This window comes from Temnothorax curvispinosus, unplaced genomic scaffold, assembly GCF_003070985.1.
Source record: "Temnothorax curvispinosus isolate PA1 unplaced genomic scaffold, ASM307098v1 QBEX01006162.1, whole genome shotgun sequence".
Taxonomy (NCBI): Eukaryota; Metazoa; Arthropoda; class Insecta; order Hymenoptera; family Formicidae; genus Temnothorax; species Temnothorax curvispinosus.
This window is the reverse complement of record NW_020215942.1, coordinates 97,797-117,317: the sequence shown is the minus strand read 5'-3', so window position 1 is coordinate 117,317 and position 19,521 is coordinate 97,797. Positions and strand designations below refer to the sequence as shown.

At 41.6% G+C, this 19,521-nt stretch overlaps 3 protein-coding genes across 6 annotated transcripts in view; 1 reads left to right on the top strand and 2 right to left on the bottom strand.

Moving 5' to 3' along the window:
- Nucleotides 1–12,788, top strand: part of LOC112455518 (ets DNA-binding protein pokkuri) — a 35,945-nt gene extending 23,157 nt beyond the window's left edge. For 2 of the 4 annotated variants that reach the window (XM_025017487.1, XM_025017489.1), the window contains exons 2-5: nucleotides 8,234–8,481; nucleotides 8,833–9,510; nucleotides 9,729–10,002; nucleotides 10,196–12,788. In XM_025017487.1, coding sequence (XP_024873255.1) covers nucleotides 8,262–8,481; nucleotides 8,833–9,510; nucleotides 9,729–10,002; nucleotides 10,196–10,475 — 1,452 coding nt within the window. In that variant the 5' untranslated portion in view covers nucleotides 8,234–8,261 and the 3' untranslated portion in view covers nucleotides 10,476–12,788. Of the gene's footprint in view, nucleotides 1–3,814; nucleotides 3,940–8,233; nucleotides 8,482–8,832; nucleotides 9,511–9,728; nucleotides 10,003–10,195 lie in introns of those variants that run through there. The other 2 variants (XM_025017488.1, XM_025017490.1) reach the window with 2 other exon arrangements.
- Nucleotides 12,789–13,242: 454 nt separating this feature from the next.
- LOC112455520 (single-stranded DNA-binding protein, mitochondrial) lies at nucleotides 13,243–15,059 on the bottom strand. The gene is made up of 4 exons (XM_025017491.1): nucleotides 14,927–15,059; nucleotides 14,748–14,835; nucleotides 14,496–14,615; nucleotides 13,243–13,799 (listed from the first exon to the last, which is right to left on the bottom strand). The coding sequence occupies exons 1-4, from the start codon at nucleotides 14,936–14,938 to the stop codon at nucleotides 13,600–13,602; spliced, it is 420 nt and encodes a 139-aa protein (XP_024873259.1). The 5' UTR covers nucleotides 14,939–15,059; the 3' UTR covers nucleotides 13,243–13,599.
- A 456-nt stretch (nucleotides 15,060–15,515) lies between these two features.
- LOC112455533 (T-complex protein 1 subunit theta) lies at nucleotides 15,516–18,739 on the bottom strand. Its single transcript, XM_025017507.1, has 5 exons — nucleotides 18,517–18,739; nucleotides 17,625–17,927; nucleotides 16,836–17,480; nucleotides 16,283–16,723; nucleotides 15,516–15,987 (listed from the first exon to the last, which is right to left on the bottom strand). Exons 1-5 carry the CDS (start codon nucleotides 18,574–18,576, stop codon nucleotides 15,799–15,801), a joined length of 1,638 nt encoding a protein of 545 aa, XP_024873275.1. The 5' UTR covers nucleotides 18,577–18,739; the 3' UTR covers nucleotides 15,516–15,798.
- Between the last annotated feature and the right edge of the window lie 782 nt (nucleotides 18,740–19,521).

Below are 19,521 nucleotides of genomic sequence, written 5' to 3'. Positions count from 1 at the left end.
GAGAGAGAGAGAGAGAGAGAGAGAGAGAGAGAGAGAGAGAGAGAGAGTACATATTTCTCCACAAACATTATCTGCTAAACGAAAGCTATCTCAGCTATTTTCCAACTATCGTGTAGCGTAGTTTCGATGTTTCTCGTTCGGACTTTTCTATCCGCAAAAACTTAACGTTCGTGCAGAGCTCGACATGTTCGCGTGAGGAGCGCGGACGGATATTTGCGGAACGTCCCGTCGTAACGTAACAAAAGCGAAGGGAAGGCCGGGCAAACGGGAAAGAAGGAGAGAACGGACGGAACCGAAGGTATAGGTATAGAGGAGAACGTCGCGCTCGTTTCAGCCGCTACCACGCATTTATTTCCTTGCACTTCTCTCGGCTGCTCGACTTTCTCCGGTCGGTCTCGGTACCGCTCGGAGGCCAGTCTGCGGATACCCGGATCCGTGTTTACGCGTGCAACACGCGTAACGCACGATTACGCGGCGAGCGCGTAACTCGTGGCGCGGCCGCGTGACCAGCGATTGCCGATGGTGCGCAAAGATCAACGACGTAGATAACGCCAAGTTGCCACCGCGCATTTTTTAGCGTTAATGAATTTGTTCGCTCAACGTATAAACGAACGCGTAAACCAAGATCGGCGATGATCTTCGGTTCTCCAAAAGCTGCACCGACGACGTAGGGACTGTGATGTCCTGACTTTAATCTCGGTTTAACTTGCACTTTTTATCTTTTTCTAAAAATTAGGAATAGATAAAAAGTCAGTTAAATTCTATTTTCCAACTATTAAAGTAAGTAAGTTAAGATCCGAAACGAACACAGACCGACGTTTGCCAGCGGCTGATGCTTCGGATACAATTAACAGTAATATTAACAGTAATATTCGTTAATATCAACTCAAAAAAATACTTATTACAATATGTACTCGTTATTACATCGAGGGCATATTTCGTCGAAACGCATTCTCAAACTGGTTAAACTTGCCGTGGCCGATTAGCTTCAGACTTCTTACACACTCGGCAGAAGATATCGGTGTGATAAGATTACCCAATTATCTTCGATCGTACAAAGCAGGAAAACTATTTTCTTCCGTGAAACTTCGTGCGAGTCGCGTCAAGAGGCGGGTCAACAGCGTCATCGGCACTAAAGCTTCGGTAACGCGTCATGCACCGGGAACGCGTTTCCTTATTGCGGCTTATCTCCAGGCAATCGCGTTTGCGTCGATATTCGGTCTTCGCGGAAACTTCCACTTTCCGCGAGGAAACCGCGAGTTCTTTGCGAAAAACCGGATTTTTTTTTTTTTTATTATTTCTTTCATATTACGTGCATCGTTAATCATCGTGACGTACCATCCTTTGTCTGATAACTTAAGGTCGATATAAAAATATTATTATGTTTGCCTGGGTTATTTTTGGAATTTACTGACGCTATGTATACAAATTTATTTTTTAAAATCGTCTATAGATATTCCGAATAAAATCGGGAGGCGACGCGACGCTGGAAGCTATATTATCAACAGCGCGCTGTTATCGGTGAAGTTACATCCAACGCATAAATGACGGATCGATTGTCACAGCAAACAATGAATGTTGACCTTTGAAATCCTGTATTACAACAATATCTAACCGCCGTATCTAGTACCTTTACGAGTGCAAATCACTCGTGAAGGTTCAAAGTGCGACGTAAAGTTGATAATCGCGAGTATGTGCTCTTTCTTCAAAAATAAATAACGCCTTAAGAAAAAAAGGTGAATGTACCGGAAGGGCGCTAAGTAACAGATTTCAGACGTGCGAGATTGGAGATTCGTTAAAAATCGCTGTCCGCTAATTACTGCGCCAGTTTACGTATCTCGCGCAGGTATGTTAGCCGTATTAATCACTCGCGCGCGGTAGTGCAGCTCGACATCGGCGGACAAAGAGACAGGAGCCGATAAAGCGTCCACGTGCGTGCGTGCGTGCAAGCGAGAGCGCGCGCGCGCGAGAGAGAGAGAGAGAGAGAGAAGGAGAAACAGGAAGTGAAGGAAACCCGGAAGGGTACGGCGCGAGGAGGAAGAAACGCGAAACGGGTATCCGATAGAGAAGGAGGAGATAAGGCTCTCCTTCGCGTTCTTGAACGTTATACATGATAAATCTTAAATCCTAGTTCGAACGCGCGCGCCAAGGACCTTCCTCCTTCCTCCTTCCACCGTGTACGCGAACCGATTCCTCGTACCTCCTTGTATGTACGTACCTCTTCCTGGTTGTATTTTCAGACATGCACCCACACGAGGTCGCAACACACACACACACAGAGCATGTGGACACACGTCACCCACCGTCGCCTCGGGCGTGCATCGATACCCGTTATTTTTACCCAATTGGTGAACAGGGAATAGGGTACCCGCTGCGCCACGCGATATTTTTTTCCGGATTCCATCTCGCGGCACGCAACCGTTAATAAAACAAAATAAAATAATTAACCAAATCGCAGGAAAATATATAATTAGGAAAGTAAGATCATTTCTCTGATACCGATATCGCGTCCGATATTTTAAATATTCGATAGTATTACGTTGCGCGCGGATATAGCTGTTCCTAATTTCCTGCGTGATTCATTCGTCGCGCTATTAACGGCCAACCGCGTCGAGATACCGCGTTCGTAGAATTATTTTTTTTACCATGTAACTCTTCAGGCTCGACAACTATCGCTCGCGATTGGACGCGCTTTCCGAATAACCGTTTAGTCCGGAGCGGTTCTTGCCGAGCGATTATTATGCGCCGCGTCGCCCGTCGGTGGCGTGACACGCGGACGTGTCGGCGCCGTTCACGCTTAATTATCGATATACGACGGTCCGCGCTCTAATGAATGATCCGCGCGTAATTGACGAGAGCGATCGCTATCGCGCGGTATCGTATTATTAATGCACGTTAATTGTCGCTCGCGCGATACGAGAATCGAAACTTCGCCGTTGACGCACGGGTTGACGTTTGACTCTTTTTGCCTTTTCCGACGTTGCGAAACGCATCCGCGTCCGTTTTGATCCGTCCGTCTTGCGCATCCGCCTCGTGTGCGTGCGTGTGCCACATGCGCGGATGCGTGGTACTTACCTACTCTTCCTTCTCGACCCGAGAAGACGCCGCGACGACGTCAGAGCGACGTTGTTACACCGCACGGATAATTTCTTGCAAGATCATCGGCTCGTTCGCGCAAAGATATCGCTAAAGATCGCTTTTTATACTCATCATAGTACTGATCCTTGAAGATTCTAATTGGTCCATTAATGTTTTTCTACTCTAGGCAGATCTGTTTTCTGGGATTTTTGTTCATCGCGAGAAATTAATTACTTCAACGCGCGGAGACAAGATGTATAAAATGTATTGGTCGAGAGATAGACATTCTCTCTTTAAATTAATTTATTATTAATAATTGGCTGTGTACCACGTAATACATATTATTCGCTGCATTTTTATTACTAACGTATAAACCCGTTATATCATACGTTCGAATTATTTTTTACGTACGGTGTAAAAAATAATCCCTACTCATACACGATTTATCGCTTATCACACGCTTGGTGCACACAGCCCAAGATTTCGTATCTCGTAAGAGTATACACGTCAAGAGAGTCATCGTCGAGAGACTCGCTTTGGATCGCGCAACAATGGTACCGGGTCGAGCGATATCGCGAGCGAGTGTATGCGTGTCGTGCGTGTGTACGTGCGTGTTAATCTTAACAAATCGCACATGTCGTTTCCTTATGCGCGGGTTACGCAACCGGTCGTTTGTGTGTACGTGCCAGCAGGCCGATATGAATAAGGCATAACGAACCTCTGACATTAAGGGGACCGCGACGATCGACGAAGAGAGACAACAACGACAGCGACGACAACGTTGACGACGACGACATCGACGACGACGACGGTGGCAATGTAACCGACATCCTTACAGGACGGCGAGACCGAAACGACAAGGTATGACGAGATCTATCTAATCATGGATCCTTTGCCGACCCGCCGGCTGACCGATTACAGCCCCGAGGCGCGTCGCGTTTGACTGACGGGAATTAAATTGTCCCCCGGGGAGGAGAAAACGTTTTATACTTTATCGCTCGCTCCACGAAACGTAGGTATTTCTCGGCCGACGAGCCGCCCGCGCTGGCTGTTAGTGCTCTGGCGCGCAGATTGCGGCGTTTCACATGAGGAGCACGTGGTGTCACCTCATGCATTTCAACTTCACGGTCGATTCGATTTAAATACAATCATCGCGTCTCGTCGCGGCGAAAAAAAAAAGACCGCTGATTCAAAGATTGCGGGAGATGAATTCAGAATGTCTTTATTATCGAATGCGTGTTACTTTTAGTGTTTTTATCTTCACGCTGGCGCGAACGAGAATGAATATTCCATTCTCTTGATTCGCTCATTTACATGATTCATTCGCGCCTTCCGCGACATTCGGAGTCTGCGAATCGAGGCCTGCAGCTTCCGGTAATATTTACATACATGTCGCGGCGCGAGACACGTGGCTGTTGCGTTACGATGCGTGATGGCGAATGACAGTTACTGCCCGAGCTGCGTTATCTACACGCGCAAACGATTATCGCACTCACTTCTACGTGAAGACTTCCGAGCTATTCCGACACGCGACAACGTAAACACATTTGCAACGGCGAGATCGGTCGAGAGCTTTTTCGCATCGGAAAACCCAGTCGTTAAGTCGCAAGATCGATCGTAAACAAGACGGTGTATAATCAAGGTCACCTGCAGGTCCCCACGTGACAGGAACATTATTGGATTGAGAAAAGAGGAGAGGAAATGTCGGAGTAAAGAAGAGAAAGACAAAGCTTAGGGAGAAAAAAAGATACAAGATTTAGGAAAAGAAAGAGAAAAACGAAAAAAAAAAGAATTTATCTGTTTTATGAATTAGTTTAATCTATTCTTTTTGTTTATCGGCAACTAAAGAAAGTAATTATTAACGAAAGTAATTTCGAAAGACGAAAAAATCAATCTTAAATCTAACCAACATTATTGTAAGATATGTTCATCTTTTAGTTTATCTTGTTTAAAATATATATTGTATATATATCACTACGTGGATACCATGGGCTTTTTAAGGCACAGTCAATTTTTCGTATTTCACAATTTTCTCCTGATGTGTCAACACTTAAAAAAAATTGCAACAGTTCCGGCCTTATATAAGTATAGAAATCACTTTTTGAAACCTTAAAGATGATATATGAATTTTTATAGATTTTTTGTAACACAGAAACGCTTTCAAAAACCCTTTAGACTTAAGTATCTATATAGGTGTCCCGGGTGAGTGCTCCAAAAACACGGTGTCCGCACAGTGATACATATATATGTATATACATATAGTTGATTGCGTCATGTAATTAAAATTATATTAAAATTCGCAAAAGAGAGAGCGGAATAATTGAGACGCATGTTGAAACTGAAGAAGAGGAGCTCTCCAAGTTCTCAGGGGTTTTCAAGAACTTAAACATGTATTACGCAAGTGCCGTGCCGTGACGTGGCGCAAAGAAATAGGCAACGCGGAAATGTCAGCGTTACCTCGTCGCGATCGAACGCACTTCCGGTGCGCTCTTCGTCCTTCAGTTCGCGCACCGGAAGTCTCAAGTGGCGTCGCGGTTGCAATTTTTTGCGACCCGTCTCTTCCGTTGCGATTTGCGAAGGCGATCAGTTCTCTTTTCTTCCGTCGCCAAGGAAAAAAAAAAGCTATTCGCAAAGGAGAAACACGCGAACGGAACCGCAGAATCCGGTGTTTTCTTCGTACCTTCCTTGCGAGGGGAAAAATATATGTCTCGCGCAATTATCGCTCTTTTCGTCTCTCGCATTCCGATACGCTAAAATCGTCTCGGTCAAAGCTGTAAAATGCGCTGGTAATTTGAAATGTTATCCCCTAAGGTGATCGATTTCAAGTCGATGGCCATTGAAAGATATTTTCATATCTGTGGATCTTTCGTCTTGTAATTCGGAGTTAAGTAATATAAATCAATGGCAGAATGAGCAACGCAGAAGCCAACATCACGAGGCAGATGCGAAGGCGATCACTCAAATCCCATCCCTCGTCGCCGCTTCTCAAGTAGCCGCTTTAATTAGCCGAGTCGCAAAAAAATCGCCGACCGAAAGGAGCACCTGAGTATGAGGCCGCTTGCTTACTCGCGGTATTTAAAGGAGAGAAGGGAGGGGGGAGACCGAAGAGACGACCAGGATTTCCTGGTGCGAGACAACGGCACATCGACCTTCGCATGCCGAGGTTCCTGCCTTCTTCCCTCGGGGCAATCCTCTCTGTCTCTCTTTCTTCTTTCTCTCTCTCTCTTCTCGAGTCAGCATCGCGCCGCAATTGTGCCGTCGAGAGCTTCCTCCGATCATTTTTCGAAGTGTCACAAAGGAGATTTTTTTTTTACTGAAAATATTCCGGAACCCGTCGATCACCGAATCTCGAGTAAAAAAGGAGCCGAATAATGACAGAGACTGGCTTGCTTTTTCAAGAGTTTTAAAATTAACTTTTATATACTTGTATTTTTATTTTTATTTACGGCAATAATCAATATAATAAATGCAGCGATTAAAAAAAAAGTAGTAATTAGGGAAGAATAAATTAAAGTGAAAGTGTTTTGTAACTATATAAACATTTCTGTTTTCTAACAATAAGCACGAAATTGGAGTTGCTTATTGTTCCGAAATATTCGAACAGCGATAACGTTAAATATGTAAAGCGACATAAACAGTATCACATTACAATAGTTGTATAATTTTACCTCGATAATATCGAACGCGCGGTGACGTCAATAGGCTTTTTCCTATCGCAAGTCCGCTCGACGAGACGTATTAAATCAGATCGTAACCATGATTTTTTCGCGTTACAATGTCACGAGTCAAAGTATAAGAAAGCTATAGACATGCCGCGCGACATTAGGCGCAATCACGCACCGATACGTTAATAATTATATCTAACCGAGCACGCAGATTATAAACATATGATTATCACGTAAATAGTGTCATTACCGAGATGAGGAAGCCACCTCGCTTTATACTACTCTTTTACAATTAGTTCCTTTTTGTTTACATTCTAACGTAACTTTATCGCGAGGTCTTCCGCATAACCGACGATATTCTGGACCACAAGGTGTGCAATTGTATAACTGATATAACATATAAACCTTACGAAGTGACTCAGTCTGAATTTTAATGACGTATCCTCTGAAGTCGAAGACTGTAGCTACGAAACACTTCTAGTTCCGGTATATCGTAAGCGACGGAAATTAAAGGACCGAGGTTCTGGAAGCAATTAAACGGTGTGTAAAGAGATTTCGAATGAATGGTGTAAGCCCGAAACTGAGAATCTAGACGTTGGCCGTGCGCTATAAGGAGTTTCGCTTAGCTGCTCTCTGGTCCCCGCGAGCCGACGTCGAGAACGGAAATAGCTTCGTCGACGTCGATGGAAATACGTTATGTAAATCCACGTTTCCTGCCGGCTTTCATTCTTATGCCCCCACATTCTATGCTAATAGTCGATGAACGTCTGCGAACCGGTCGCCGATCAGGAAATGGAGAACGACGACGTATCGAAACGCCGCCGTCGCGACGCTTCTCTTCCTCTCCTCTCTTCCCCTATTCTCGTCTTCTTCTCTCCTCTCCCCGTCTTCTCTTCGCCTCTTCTCTTCTCATCTTCTCTCTTCTTAAATCATCTTGCTTGCTCCACGTCCACGGTGTAAGAAGTCGACGTGTAACTGTAATCTGGCGCTATTATCTTCCGCCGTTCTACATCGGAGAGCCGATCGTTAGATGTGGTAAAGCGCTATATATCAGGGATCGATTTTCGACGATATAGATACGGAAGATTGCACTTTACGTCACACAGTGTCGCGTCTCCATAGTCGCAAATAAATATATATAGATCACTTTCGTGCGCCTGTAGCGTCGAAATGACGCCAACGGTATATCGTTTCGTGTTACGTGCTCGCTAAGCAGATCGAGCGATAATGTTGTATCTGATTGCAAGATTTAATAAAGTCATAATTTCTAAGAAAAAAATGATACTGGAATGATATCAGAACATTCAACTAGTTATTAAATCACAAAGATGTATTTATTACGTATAGATGTAAATTAAATATTTACAAGACTACGCGAGTCAACTTACATTTCTGGTATATCGACCTACCTCATTACGAGATTTGCATGAATCACAAGATTCTAAAAAATCAGATCTGTTAATAAACTTGATTTATTTCTTCTGTTGCAGAAGTCATCAGTAAATCTGAGGGCGTGTTATGAAATTGCTGCCACCGATTCAGATATCGCAGCTACCGGCGGTTTCCGCTGCGGGCGGAATGACCGGAATGGAGCCCCGGCTGCCCCCAGGTATATCCTTGCCTTTCAGTCCGGACTGGGTCTGGAGGGCCCAGTATGGGCCTTCGATGGGTTTCCCACCGACACACCCACAGCCCAATCCCGTCTTGGACTTTAAAACTCACCTACCAACGAGTTTGGGTAAATATTATAATATTAAGAATAATATATTATAACATTAAGTATAACATTATAAATTTCTTTACGTTGAGTTTGTAAAATAAAAGTGTTCGTGGACCGATTTCAGGTCTCATAGAATTTTTATGTGAGTAACGTTGATCGTGAGTAAAAACGAAGCTAAATAATATTTCTTTTATCGCACTTTAATTGCTCCGATTTTTTAGATTAATTCATATTATTCGTATCGATATTAATACGTTGTTATATTGAAGGTATTACTGAATTAATTAAGAACGCATAGACGATGTTAAACCGCATAGTGGTCACAAAGACCGCCGCGAATACAGCCAATGGCATCTTCTCTCCTTTCAGTGTCCGACCCTAGACTGTGGTCACGGGAGGACGTGGCAGCGTTCCTGCGGTGGGCTGAACGGGAATTCGACCTGCCGCCGTTCGACATGGACGTGTTCCAGATGAACGGCAAGGCCCTGTGCCTGCTGACCAAGGCCGATATGGGCGAGAGGTGTCCGAGCGCTGGCGACGTGCTGCACAATGTGCTGACCATGCTGGTGCGCGACTATAGTCAGCTACAGAGATGCCTGCCGAGCAGTCCGGTGACACCTACCAGACCGTCCACGTATCCGCTGAGTCCACATTCGCATCCGCCTACGCCGACGTGGACGGAGACGCAGCCATACGCCTCGAATCTCGCCTCGCTGATGTCGGCCAATTCGGTGACGCTGTCGCCGGCGCCGTCCGTGGACAGTCAGTCGGGCTCACCTAGCCACGCGACTGACGCGAATCAGACGCAGGTCTACAAGAGCGATTCGGACGAGGACAATACTCATCAGGTATCGAGTGGCAACAGCAGCCCACCGGCCACGCCAACCGCCTTGACGGCACAGAGGCTCAGCGAAGTGAGCGTCAAGGACCAACCGAGCCCGACGTTACCGCACCAATTGATGCCGCTGACGCCCGGTGCCTACCGATCGACCGCCGCCAGCGCGACCAGAGAGTTCTTCCCCAGCGATTCGTCAGAGCCCAACACTAGTTAGTATCTGCGATTAACCCGCGATTTTTAGTCGTAGTCGACGAAACGCAACTGTTTTTAGATAACGCAAATGCGTCATAAAGATAGCTAAGAAATGCCAATTTTCCATTCTTATATTTTTTTGGATTGTTAATTAATATTAGACGACACTTTATTAAAGACAGAATCTCGTTATACCGTTGCTTTAATCCTCCCATGGTTGTTATTCACATTGTAGCACAATTTCCGCCGTTCTGTTTAGACGGAAGACTGCTCTGGGATTTCCTTCAGCAATTGCTGAACGACCCCGCGCAACGGTATCAGCATTACATCTCGTGGAAGAGTCGGGAAACTGGCGTCTTTAAGATCGTCGATCCGCCTGGTCTAGCGCGACTCTGGGGCATCCAGAAGAATCATCTCTCTATGAATTACGACAAAATGAGCAGAGCTTTACGTTATTACTACCGCGTGAACATACTTAGAAAAGTCCAGGGCGAACGACATTGCTACCAGTGAGTATTATTGCAATAAATAATTAGTCCGTGATTACTGTACAAAAAAAATGTGATAGAGATATAATACGACGAGTAAATTTGTTAATTTTGAAATAATTTCAATAAAATATTAATACAACGATAACTTTCGTATTTAGAATATGTAAAAGTTATATACGGGCAAAAAGAATTCAATGAGTCATATTTGCAGATTTCTGCGTAATTCGATCGAGTTGAAGAACATCAAGAACATATCATCGCTGCGCAATCAGATGCGAATAAAGTCGGAACCGGAGGAGGAGAGGGGTCTCGGAAGTCCCGAGGTGGAACCGGAAGCGGACATGCCGACGGACCTCTCGATGTCCAGCATGAACCAGCCGTCGAGCGAACAGCAGCAGCAGCCCCTGTCGTTGCACGACCCACCTGCCAAGTACAGAAGTCACGCGTACAATCTCGTTAAGACCAATCAGGAGCCGGAAGAGAGGAAGTGACGCGGGACCTAGCGATGGTAGGAACGCAATGATCGTGCGTAATCATTAACCGCACCACGGCGGCCTACGAGGCCGGCGGCGAAATGACGTAAGAAGGGTACCACATCGGCAACCGATCGACGAACTGCGGAGTGAAATCGGAGATCGCTCGCAAGCGATCATCGACTCCGTCCGGTTTGTTCATAAGAACGTGGCTGGCATCGTCTGCATGAAGATACGTGAAGATCTTCAAGATGGAAAAAGGCGGAATCCGAAAAACATAATTCATCGATGAAGCTCGGAAAGATGCGATAATGAAGATCAGATCTAATCTCGGAAGTGGTAGTTGATGTAGAGAAAAGCATGCCATGATGGCTGGAGATTTTGCCGAATGCAATCGTTAATAAATCGTAGAACGCTCGAAATATAAATCGAAAGGACGAAACGTTATGAAAGCTACGATCTTGTATGCTAACATGTTATGAGACTTTCTGCGAATAATCGTCAAAATGAAAGAAGACAAACGAGCATTCACGTTTATTCAACTCACAGAGGCACATTAATTGATGCTTTAGGGATGAGGGATTCTTTAAAGATCCAAGAAATTAAATTTTATGCCCTTTGTGCCCAATTCTATGTATTTGTCGGGGACTCAAAGTTGCAATCACGCAGAATCCTATTTTCGTCGTTATATGTAAGAGTGCGATAAGAAGCTCAAGAAGAGAATATCCCCCTCATGGTGTAAATCAGATAATGACTCGGTCCCTTCCTTCCTTTTCGCCCTCACACAGATTCTACTGACAATGAGTACTGATAATGACAGATGCTTCAATGTGAAGCTGAATCTTCGCGGATATTCCGCCCTATCCCTTTCTCCACTTCACTCCCTCGTAACGGAACAAACCATCCGTACCGGACAATTTCCCTTCCATTTTTACAACGACGAGGTGTGTATGAAACGTACGGTCTTGGGTGCACTTAAAGAACCATACACACGACGATTCAATGTACAAAGAATGCCAGAAGAATAACTGTTACCAGGTCTTTCCTTTCTTACGCGTTTCTCTTTCTCTTTTTTTTTTCTTAATCTTAAGTATATATTCTGTGATGTACGACTTTTTTTCCCTTGCCGAAAGGTAGTCCATGAATAAGGTCGATCCCAAAGAGAGACTCTACTTGATTTGAGACATTCAATGTAAATGCATCACAGAAAAATTACGTTATTAATATTTCCATAGTTTCTGATGTACAAAGAGCTTGACAAAATCTTTTCACGACAGTTCAATAATTATGTATATCTATGTAGAATCAGATTTTCGAAGAAAGATTTAGTTGGATTTTCTCAGGCTCTTACTGTATATGCGCTGAAACGGTTCTCCGTTTACTTTCACGTATTTGTGCCAAGAACATTTGCCGTTTAATAAGAGAACGTTTTATGTATTTAGTCGACTGTTCCAAAAAAACTCGATATATCACGATTTTGGAACCAATATTACATCCCTTGTGCTCGATGTACGTGTTATATCAAGGATTACGCGCCACAATCGAGTGTCGTATAATCGATTATACGTTATACGTTGTAGGAACTGTATATAAGCGGAATTAATGAACTGAATTAATAAATTGTAAATGCGAATGAAAGCTAAGACGAATATTAGAGGAGTAGTGCAAGAATATTATGGAAATTCGGGGCCAGAGTTAGAATATATAAATTTATCTATAGAAAGAATATATATACATATATTTTACTATCAAAATTTATATTCGAAATTTCTATATTTGTTGCCTGTGTGATTGTGGCTTACATTCCACGACTCTTTATCCGAGGTTTGTCAACCAGGGGATAAACCGCGAAAGTCCGCGAAAGAGGACTGTAGAAAAGAACATGATAAAACAAGACGCATATACAATTAGGAAACAGATTTTAAGAAGATTGCTAATTGTATTTTTGCACTTGAAATTATAAAATCGATATATAAAACCGAAGATGTAAAAGCTTGAGAGATATAAAATTGAGAAAATATGAGAGAACTCTAAAGTATGAGTGCGAGCGAAAGGAAGACAGAATGAATGAGGCAGGTATGATATATAAATATTGAGAAATATATATCTGGCTTCTTGTATACTGTGATCTCTATACTATATAATGCAGAACGAGTTACATAGTTGAATAGGAATTATTATCTAAATAAAATGCGTATGCATGTTACACACACTAGATAAAACGTCTGTCTAAAAATTGCGTGATGTTATCGAGATAAGATATATATATCTATAAAGATACACACATGTATACACATATATACATATAAAGAACATATGTGTGTGTACGTCTATATATTAAAGATATATATATCATTATAGATATATGTATGTACATCTTTTCTCCTTACAATCGTGTAAATAATTTTCACATGGACAAATGTCAGAGGAACGGATATATATATAGATACACGGTCTGTGTCTCGTTGAGCGTTTACTTGGCGCGAGACACTGCCGTGTCTCTCAACAAATGAATAAATATACACATATAAATATATTTATATAAAAATATATGTATATAATATATATAAATATATTTATATGTGCATGTATATGTATGTAACAGCATATATGAAGACATAATAATAGTGCGAAACAATGCATATACGTCTAAGATTGAAGAAATTTATATATATCGTTTCGCGTGTATAAAACAATGTAAAATTCTAGAAATTAGAACTGTTTTATTATATAAGTTGTTATATGAAGAGTACATGAAATAATGAATGTTGTAAATATAGACTTATTTAGTTATTAAGAAGGTACGTATACTATTCTTTTAATTCATCCAAAATACAATTTGCGAAAAATAAATTTTTTTCAGACACTAATCATCAATATATCTAACATGCATTTGGACACCAACAGTTTTACAGTTTTTAATGAATCGAATTGCAGCAAGGATTACATGAACAATATTAAGTTCATGAATATATTTGACGTTTCAAATATAAACAAAGATATATTTTATGCAAATACAAGTCGTTCTAATTATCCACATAGATTGCAGAATAAAAGGAAATAAAATGTCTATTTCTGCATTAATTTTTATTGAAAAAAAAAAAGATAGAAAATATATGTATTGTTTACACATGAAAACTTCTTATTTTAAAAATATTACATCGTCTGCTATGATAGATGTACTGGAGGATAGGTTTCCATCCCCATCTTTGAATTCACTGTAACTTATTCTACCATTTATCATCGCTCGCTGACCTTTTTTCAGATATTTATATACAGTGTCTCTTAAACTAGGCTTAAAAACACATATCTTGTGCCAGTCTGTTCTTTGCATAAATTCACCTGGAAATAAATAAATATACTTCAATATATCACCTGGGAATAAATAAATATACTTTAATATAATTATTCTGTTCAGGCTCGATCTCGACGAGATCACCTGAGATGCCGGGTCGCTCAGACTTGAGCGCGGAGCGAGTGTGACGCGGAGGAATTCACGCTAGGATCGGTGTGGGAAAAAAAGGCAGCGAAAATGTTGGAGAACACCGTTCAATTCGCAATAGACAAGCACAGTGTGGAGTGAGCGATGACGAATGACGAGTCTCTGTCCGCTAAAAATGTTCTGAGCACTTCCGCGATTCGTTGATTTCGAACGCGATAAGCGGAACTTTTTCAATAAACACAATAAACTTTGGGTGCCCAACAGAAGACGATCGTCTACTTTACGCTCCTCCACGATTGCACTTAGATTTACTTAGATTGAGGGTGCCGAGCGAGCGCGTAACGAGGCGAGCGAGATATGGAAGAGATCGTTTGTATTCTAGCTCTCGTTACGTTCGACCGACTGTCTGAAGGAAGGTACGATCACGTGTCTTTCAGGTGATATTTATTTTGCTCGCGTCGCTATTCGCTCGTTCGGTGAAAATGCACGCAGCAGGCGCATGATCTAGCGAGTCTTTCCGTTTAAACTTCAAACATTTCCTTTGAACGTTACATTATTGCGCGTTTAAAACTAGAGTTAGGTAGATTGTATGTAACCTGTTTCATATTTATAATTCGTATGTGTCGCAAGAGAGAATATCACAACCGGGTGTTCCATGCTTCCACGTTTTTGAGGATCCGCTCCAACCCTTCCAAGCAACATTACATTGTTTACACCTGCAAAAAGAAAAAAAATTGAAAAATGATACCATTAAAGAACTATAATCTGTATACAACTCGAAATATGAATTGTTTAATTATGAATATCTACTCTTATGGAGTAATTCCCCGATGACATTGTGTACTTACACTTTTCTATGTTTGTAGTCTCGTTCACTTCGTCCGACAAATATCGCACATTGTTTAAACGGGCGGCTCGACGTGCTTGTGAAATAACCTAAAAAAAAATAATGCACTACGTAATTCATGGGCTTCATTCTGAAATAATTTCGTGTCTTACTTCTGTAAAATAACGGCTATATACTTACCGTGCGAAACATTATGACAATTTCACTATTATTTGCTTCTCATCAGAAATTACAAGTTACAAACAAACGGATAATAAAGCGGTAAGGCCACAGTATGGTAAAGCCGGTAACCAGGAACCAGGTATAATGCCGGGTAAGGACAAGGACGAACTAAACTATATACCGGGTGTGTTTAGGTGTGTTCAGTTAGAAATACGAATGTCAATGATTGGCTATCGCATGAAGCCAATGGAAAGGACTTTAGGAACTTTTAAAATTGATGAGTTTTGGAACGCACCGATAAAATTGTCGCACAAATCCGATAATTATTTCTTCCGTTTCTTCATTGAAAATTATTTAATTTTAACTATACATAATCACTGTCTTATTTCGTATAAAAAAAATACACCGATATACTTCATCATCCATATAAATTGATTTGATTTCTTCATAGCCGAAGAAATGTTACACAGATTTTGGAACAAAATTTATATACATTACAAAACTATTTTTGCAATATGTTTATCTATGTTATTTATTACATTCTTTATTTACCGCATGATTTTTATATTTCTGTTCAAGGTAACAGAGAAAAAATGATATCGGATAGTATATTTAACAAGTTTATTTAGTATTTGAGTTTAATATCCATCTAATACATCTGCTGAATTTTTCAGCAAGTACATTGGATGAAAATATAAAATTATAGAAATTCTTGACCATTTTTAGAGAAATGCACAAGTGCGCGATAAAAAGTACATTTTCTTTTTTAATCATGTGAAATTAAGCACAAACTCAGCATTTATTTTTATTCCAATAACATTTCCAGAAACTCAGAAATACAAATAACGTTTTAAATTAGAAAGTTTGCAATTACGTCAATTCGTGCATTATTACTCGTCTTCGTCGCGAACGCCTCCCGCTGGAACTTTCGGACCGCCCGCCCGTTTTGCCATAATAATTTGATCCACCTTGAGAACTGTGCACGCCGCACCGACCGCGTACCTGATCGCCCATTGCTTCGTCAGATATAAATCAAAGATCCCTGCCTCGATGGTATCAATCAAAGCTGCGCTTTCAGCCTGTAATATATAATTCATATTATATAATTAATATTATCCTCCAAAAAATATATGACTCAGGTTTTTATCCATATAGGCTAGGTTCTTGACGCTTTCAGCACTGTAAGCATCATTCTATCTTCATTGCACATCGAATATCAAGCAAAGATAGAACGATGCTTTCAGCGCTGAAAATGTCAAAACGAACGTAGCTCAAGATGACATAGTTTTAAAAAAGAGAGTGACGAATACTCATATTCGAGACAAACACGTCGAAGAGATATTGAATATATTAAAACTAAGGAAATAGACGTACATCGATGTCAACACCGTAATTCTTCTTTCCCTCCTTGTGCGCTGCGTACAGCTTCGATACAAGTTCGGAAGCGCGGAAACCGCTGCTCTCGGCCAGCGTTTTCGGGAATATCTCCAGAGCAATGGCAAATTTGCGCGCGGCATACTGCTCAAGACCGGGTAGCGTGTCTGCGTACGCCGCCAGCTGGGCGGCAAGCTCGATCTCCGTGGCGCCCGCACCCGGGACAAATCTGCCGTCTCTCGTAGTACCCTTGAACGTGTTGACACCATCGTCAATCGCGCGCTCGATGTCATCCATATAATTCTCGGTCGAACCACGCACAAGCACGGTACTGACGCGGCTCTCCTTTCCTTCCAGTTTAAACACCACCAGTATGGTGTCTCCCAATTCGTCTATGTATACCGTGTCGGCATATCCCAGCTCTTCTTTTGACGGAGGCACCTTTAATAGAAACCGTCGATTACTGTAATAGTTCATTTCCAACGCATAATCATGTATAAGTAACATAAAGATATACAAAACGCTGAAAACAAATTAAGACGAATAAATTTACCAGCTTAGAGAGGGCAGTGGCACCGACGGTCTTGCAAAGTCGTCTAACGTCGAATTTGCTCGGGATACGAACGGCCATCAGATTATACTTGTTCATATAGTGCAGGGCCATACTGCCGAATTTTCCACCAGACACCACCACCTCGGCGCCGCTATCGGCAATTGCCTTGATTTGATTTTCCAAAAGCGATTCCTCGCCGCGCGAAAATTTCAAGAGCTCGTCGGCCGTTTTGATCAGCACAGTGCCTTTGGTCTCGGTCTGAATAATGTCCACGGCGCAGGTGTAAACCGCAATCTTCGCGCTGGTCTTCTTCGTGACTTCTCCTTCCACGTGACGCTTAAATACCATGCCTTGCATCACTTGGGAGTTGCTCAAACCACCCCCGAGTATCTTGCAAACTCGCACATTATCCACATTGAACGTCGTCTTCTCCGGCAAAATGGAGATGCAAGCCTTGGTGACGAGGGAAGCAAGGATATCCTCGTTTCCATATTGTTTGCTCATGATAGTGCTCCTAATTCCCTTCTTCACTTGTTCCTCGTTTCGTACATCTTTCACTTCGTGAACAATCAAGGTCGGTAAGATTTCAAGTGCCTTGTTCAAGACAGCCTCGTAACCCTCAATAATCTCCGAAGTTGTAATGCCCTGTAATTAAAAAGTCAAGGTATGAAATATCTCTATTAATTCCACATACAAGTCGTTCTCAAAATTTTTTTATACTTCAAATATAAGACAAAAAAATGCCTTTATTAATACATTAATACAACTAAACGTTATAAATCAATGTACCAGGCGAAGCAGTCCTTCCGCGGCATGAAGCAGTTCTCCAGCAAAGATAATAACAAAATTTGTCCCGTCTCCTACTTCAGCTTCCTGCATTTTTGATGCCAAGACTAATAATTTGGCAGCTGGATGTTCCACTTCTAACTCGTTAACAATCGTCACTGCATCATTAGTTACGAACAACTTCTCAATGTGATTGATGACCATCTTGTTCATGCCGTTAGGGCCATATGCACTCCTTACAGTATCCGCGAATTGTTTGCAGGCTGTAATGTTCCTGTAGACCGCTTCTTCGAGGCCCGAAAAATACTGAAAATGCAAAGTAACAAACATATTGAAATCTCGAGCGGCCAAATCTGGTTCAACGCAAAAAGTCAAATTTTCCATCTCGACATTTGCTGTACTATACGTAAGTTTGTAAAAAATCTTGACGCGTCACACAAATTATCTATACACGAACAATCTATTCTTAATATTCAAATTTAATTTTCTGAATCACGGAACATTCCAGACAGTGCAAAATTTTTCGTTTTATTACTTGCCATGCACATAAAACTTAAAAAAAAATTACAAAAACTTTGACAACATACACACACGCACCGCGTGCACGCGTGCACACGAATAAAAATGGCTTATTTTTTAATATTTTATTCAAGTTTGATTTTCAGTTAGAACAAGGCATGACATTTCAGGCATCATTTAGGGAAGGCCGCTCCTTGCTCGCATTGATGATTCCCGGGTACGTCGAATTTCGATTTAAAATATCCATAAAAGGTAAGAACGCGGGACGATCCCTTCTTCTCATGTACCGGGATCGAGCGTCGTCAAATGGAACCGCGTAGCGGGGTTCGTCGCGTGCACGCGGTAAATATTCGAGAAACAGAATGGTGTCACTTACGCGGGCTCCATCCTTGAGCATTTGCGCCACGCCGGGCGCCTTCGGTATGTGCATTGCCATTTTCGTCGAAGATTCCGAAAAATCGTCTATTCACGTGTGACAGTCTTCTCACTTAGCTCCAAACGGGGTGGACCAGGAACAGGAGTCCAGGACCAGTGGGACCAGGTTAAACTGTACTCTCATGTTAGTCGTGTTACTTATGAACGAAGGCATTGAAAGGCAGCGCCTCCAAAAGAAGCTAGAATCAATTAAATCAATATGGCGTTCCCTACCGCTGAATTTAAAACATTTATCTTGCTCACGGTTATATGTATACAACCGTGATATTGTTAAATAATTTTTATTTATGAAGATTTATATTTATATTTTACACTTAACGCAAAATGAACTAATCCAGTTATCTAAATGCATTTTGTGCGCGATAGCCTTTATGAATACCAACCAATGAGTGGTTGACTGACATTGTGGCTCAGGCATTTCATACACTTTTTGCTTGAGAACACCGTATTAAAAAGATTGGTGTTAAAATCACTTTGAACAAGATATTTATTACTCGAATTTTAACTACTGTAAAGCGGTAAACACAATAATTATTTTAATTTTGATTACGGTAAATTTTGATTACTGTAAAGCAGTAAAGAGGATAAACTTACATTATTTTGAAATTATTTATTTCTAATATAGTTTTGTAACTTTAGAAGTCAATATCTCTTAATTGAATGGAAAGTTTGCAAGCATATACTTCCAGAGGAAAATTTTTCTTGTATTTTAAGGGTCAACAGGAGTAAAGGCCATTGCACGTAACAAAGTTTTAGTCATAATCGTAAGGTTGTAAGAAAATAGACCATTCACAGTCGATTATTCTGCTCGCGCTTGAAGAATAATCAAGTGTGATTGGTCTATTTTCTTACGGCCTTACGATTAAAACTAAAACTTTGTTACGTTATTAACACAACCTCTGTCGGGTTGCTTAGCTGCGAGTCCGTATTTTATTTATTATAAATT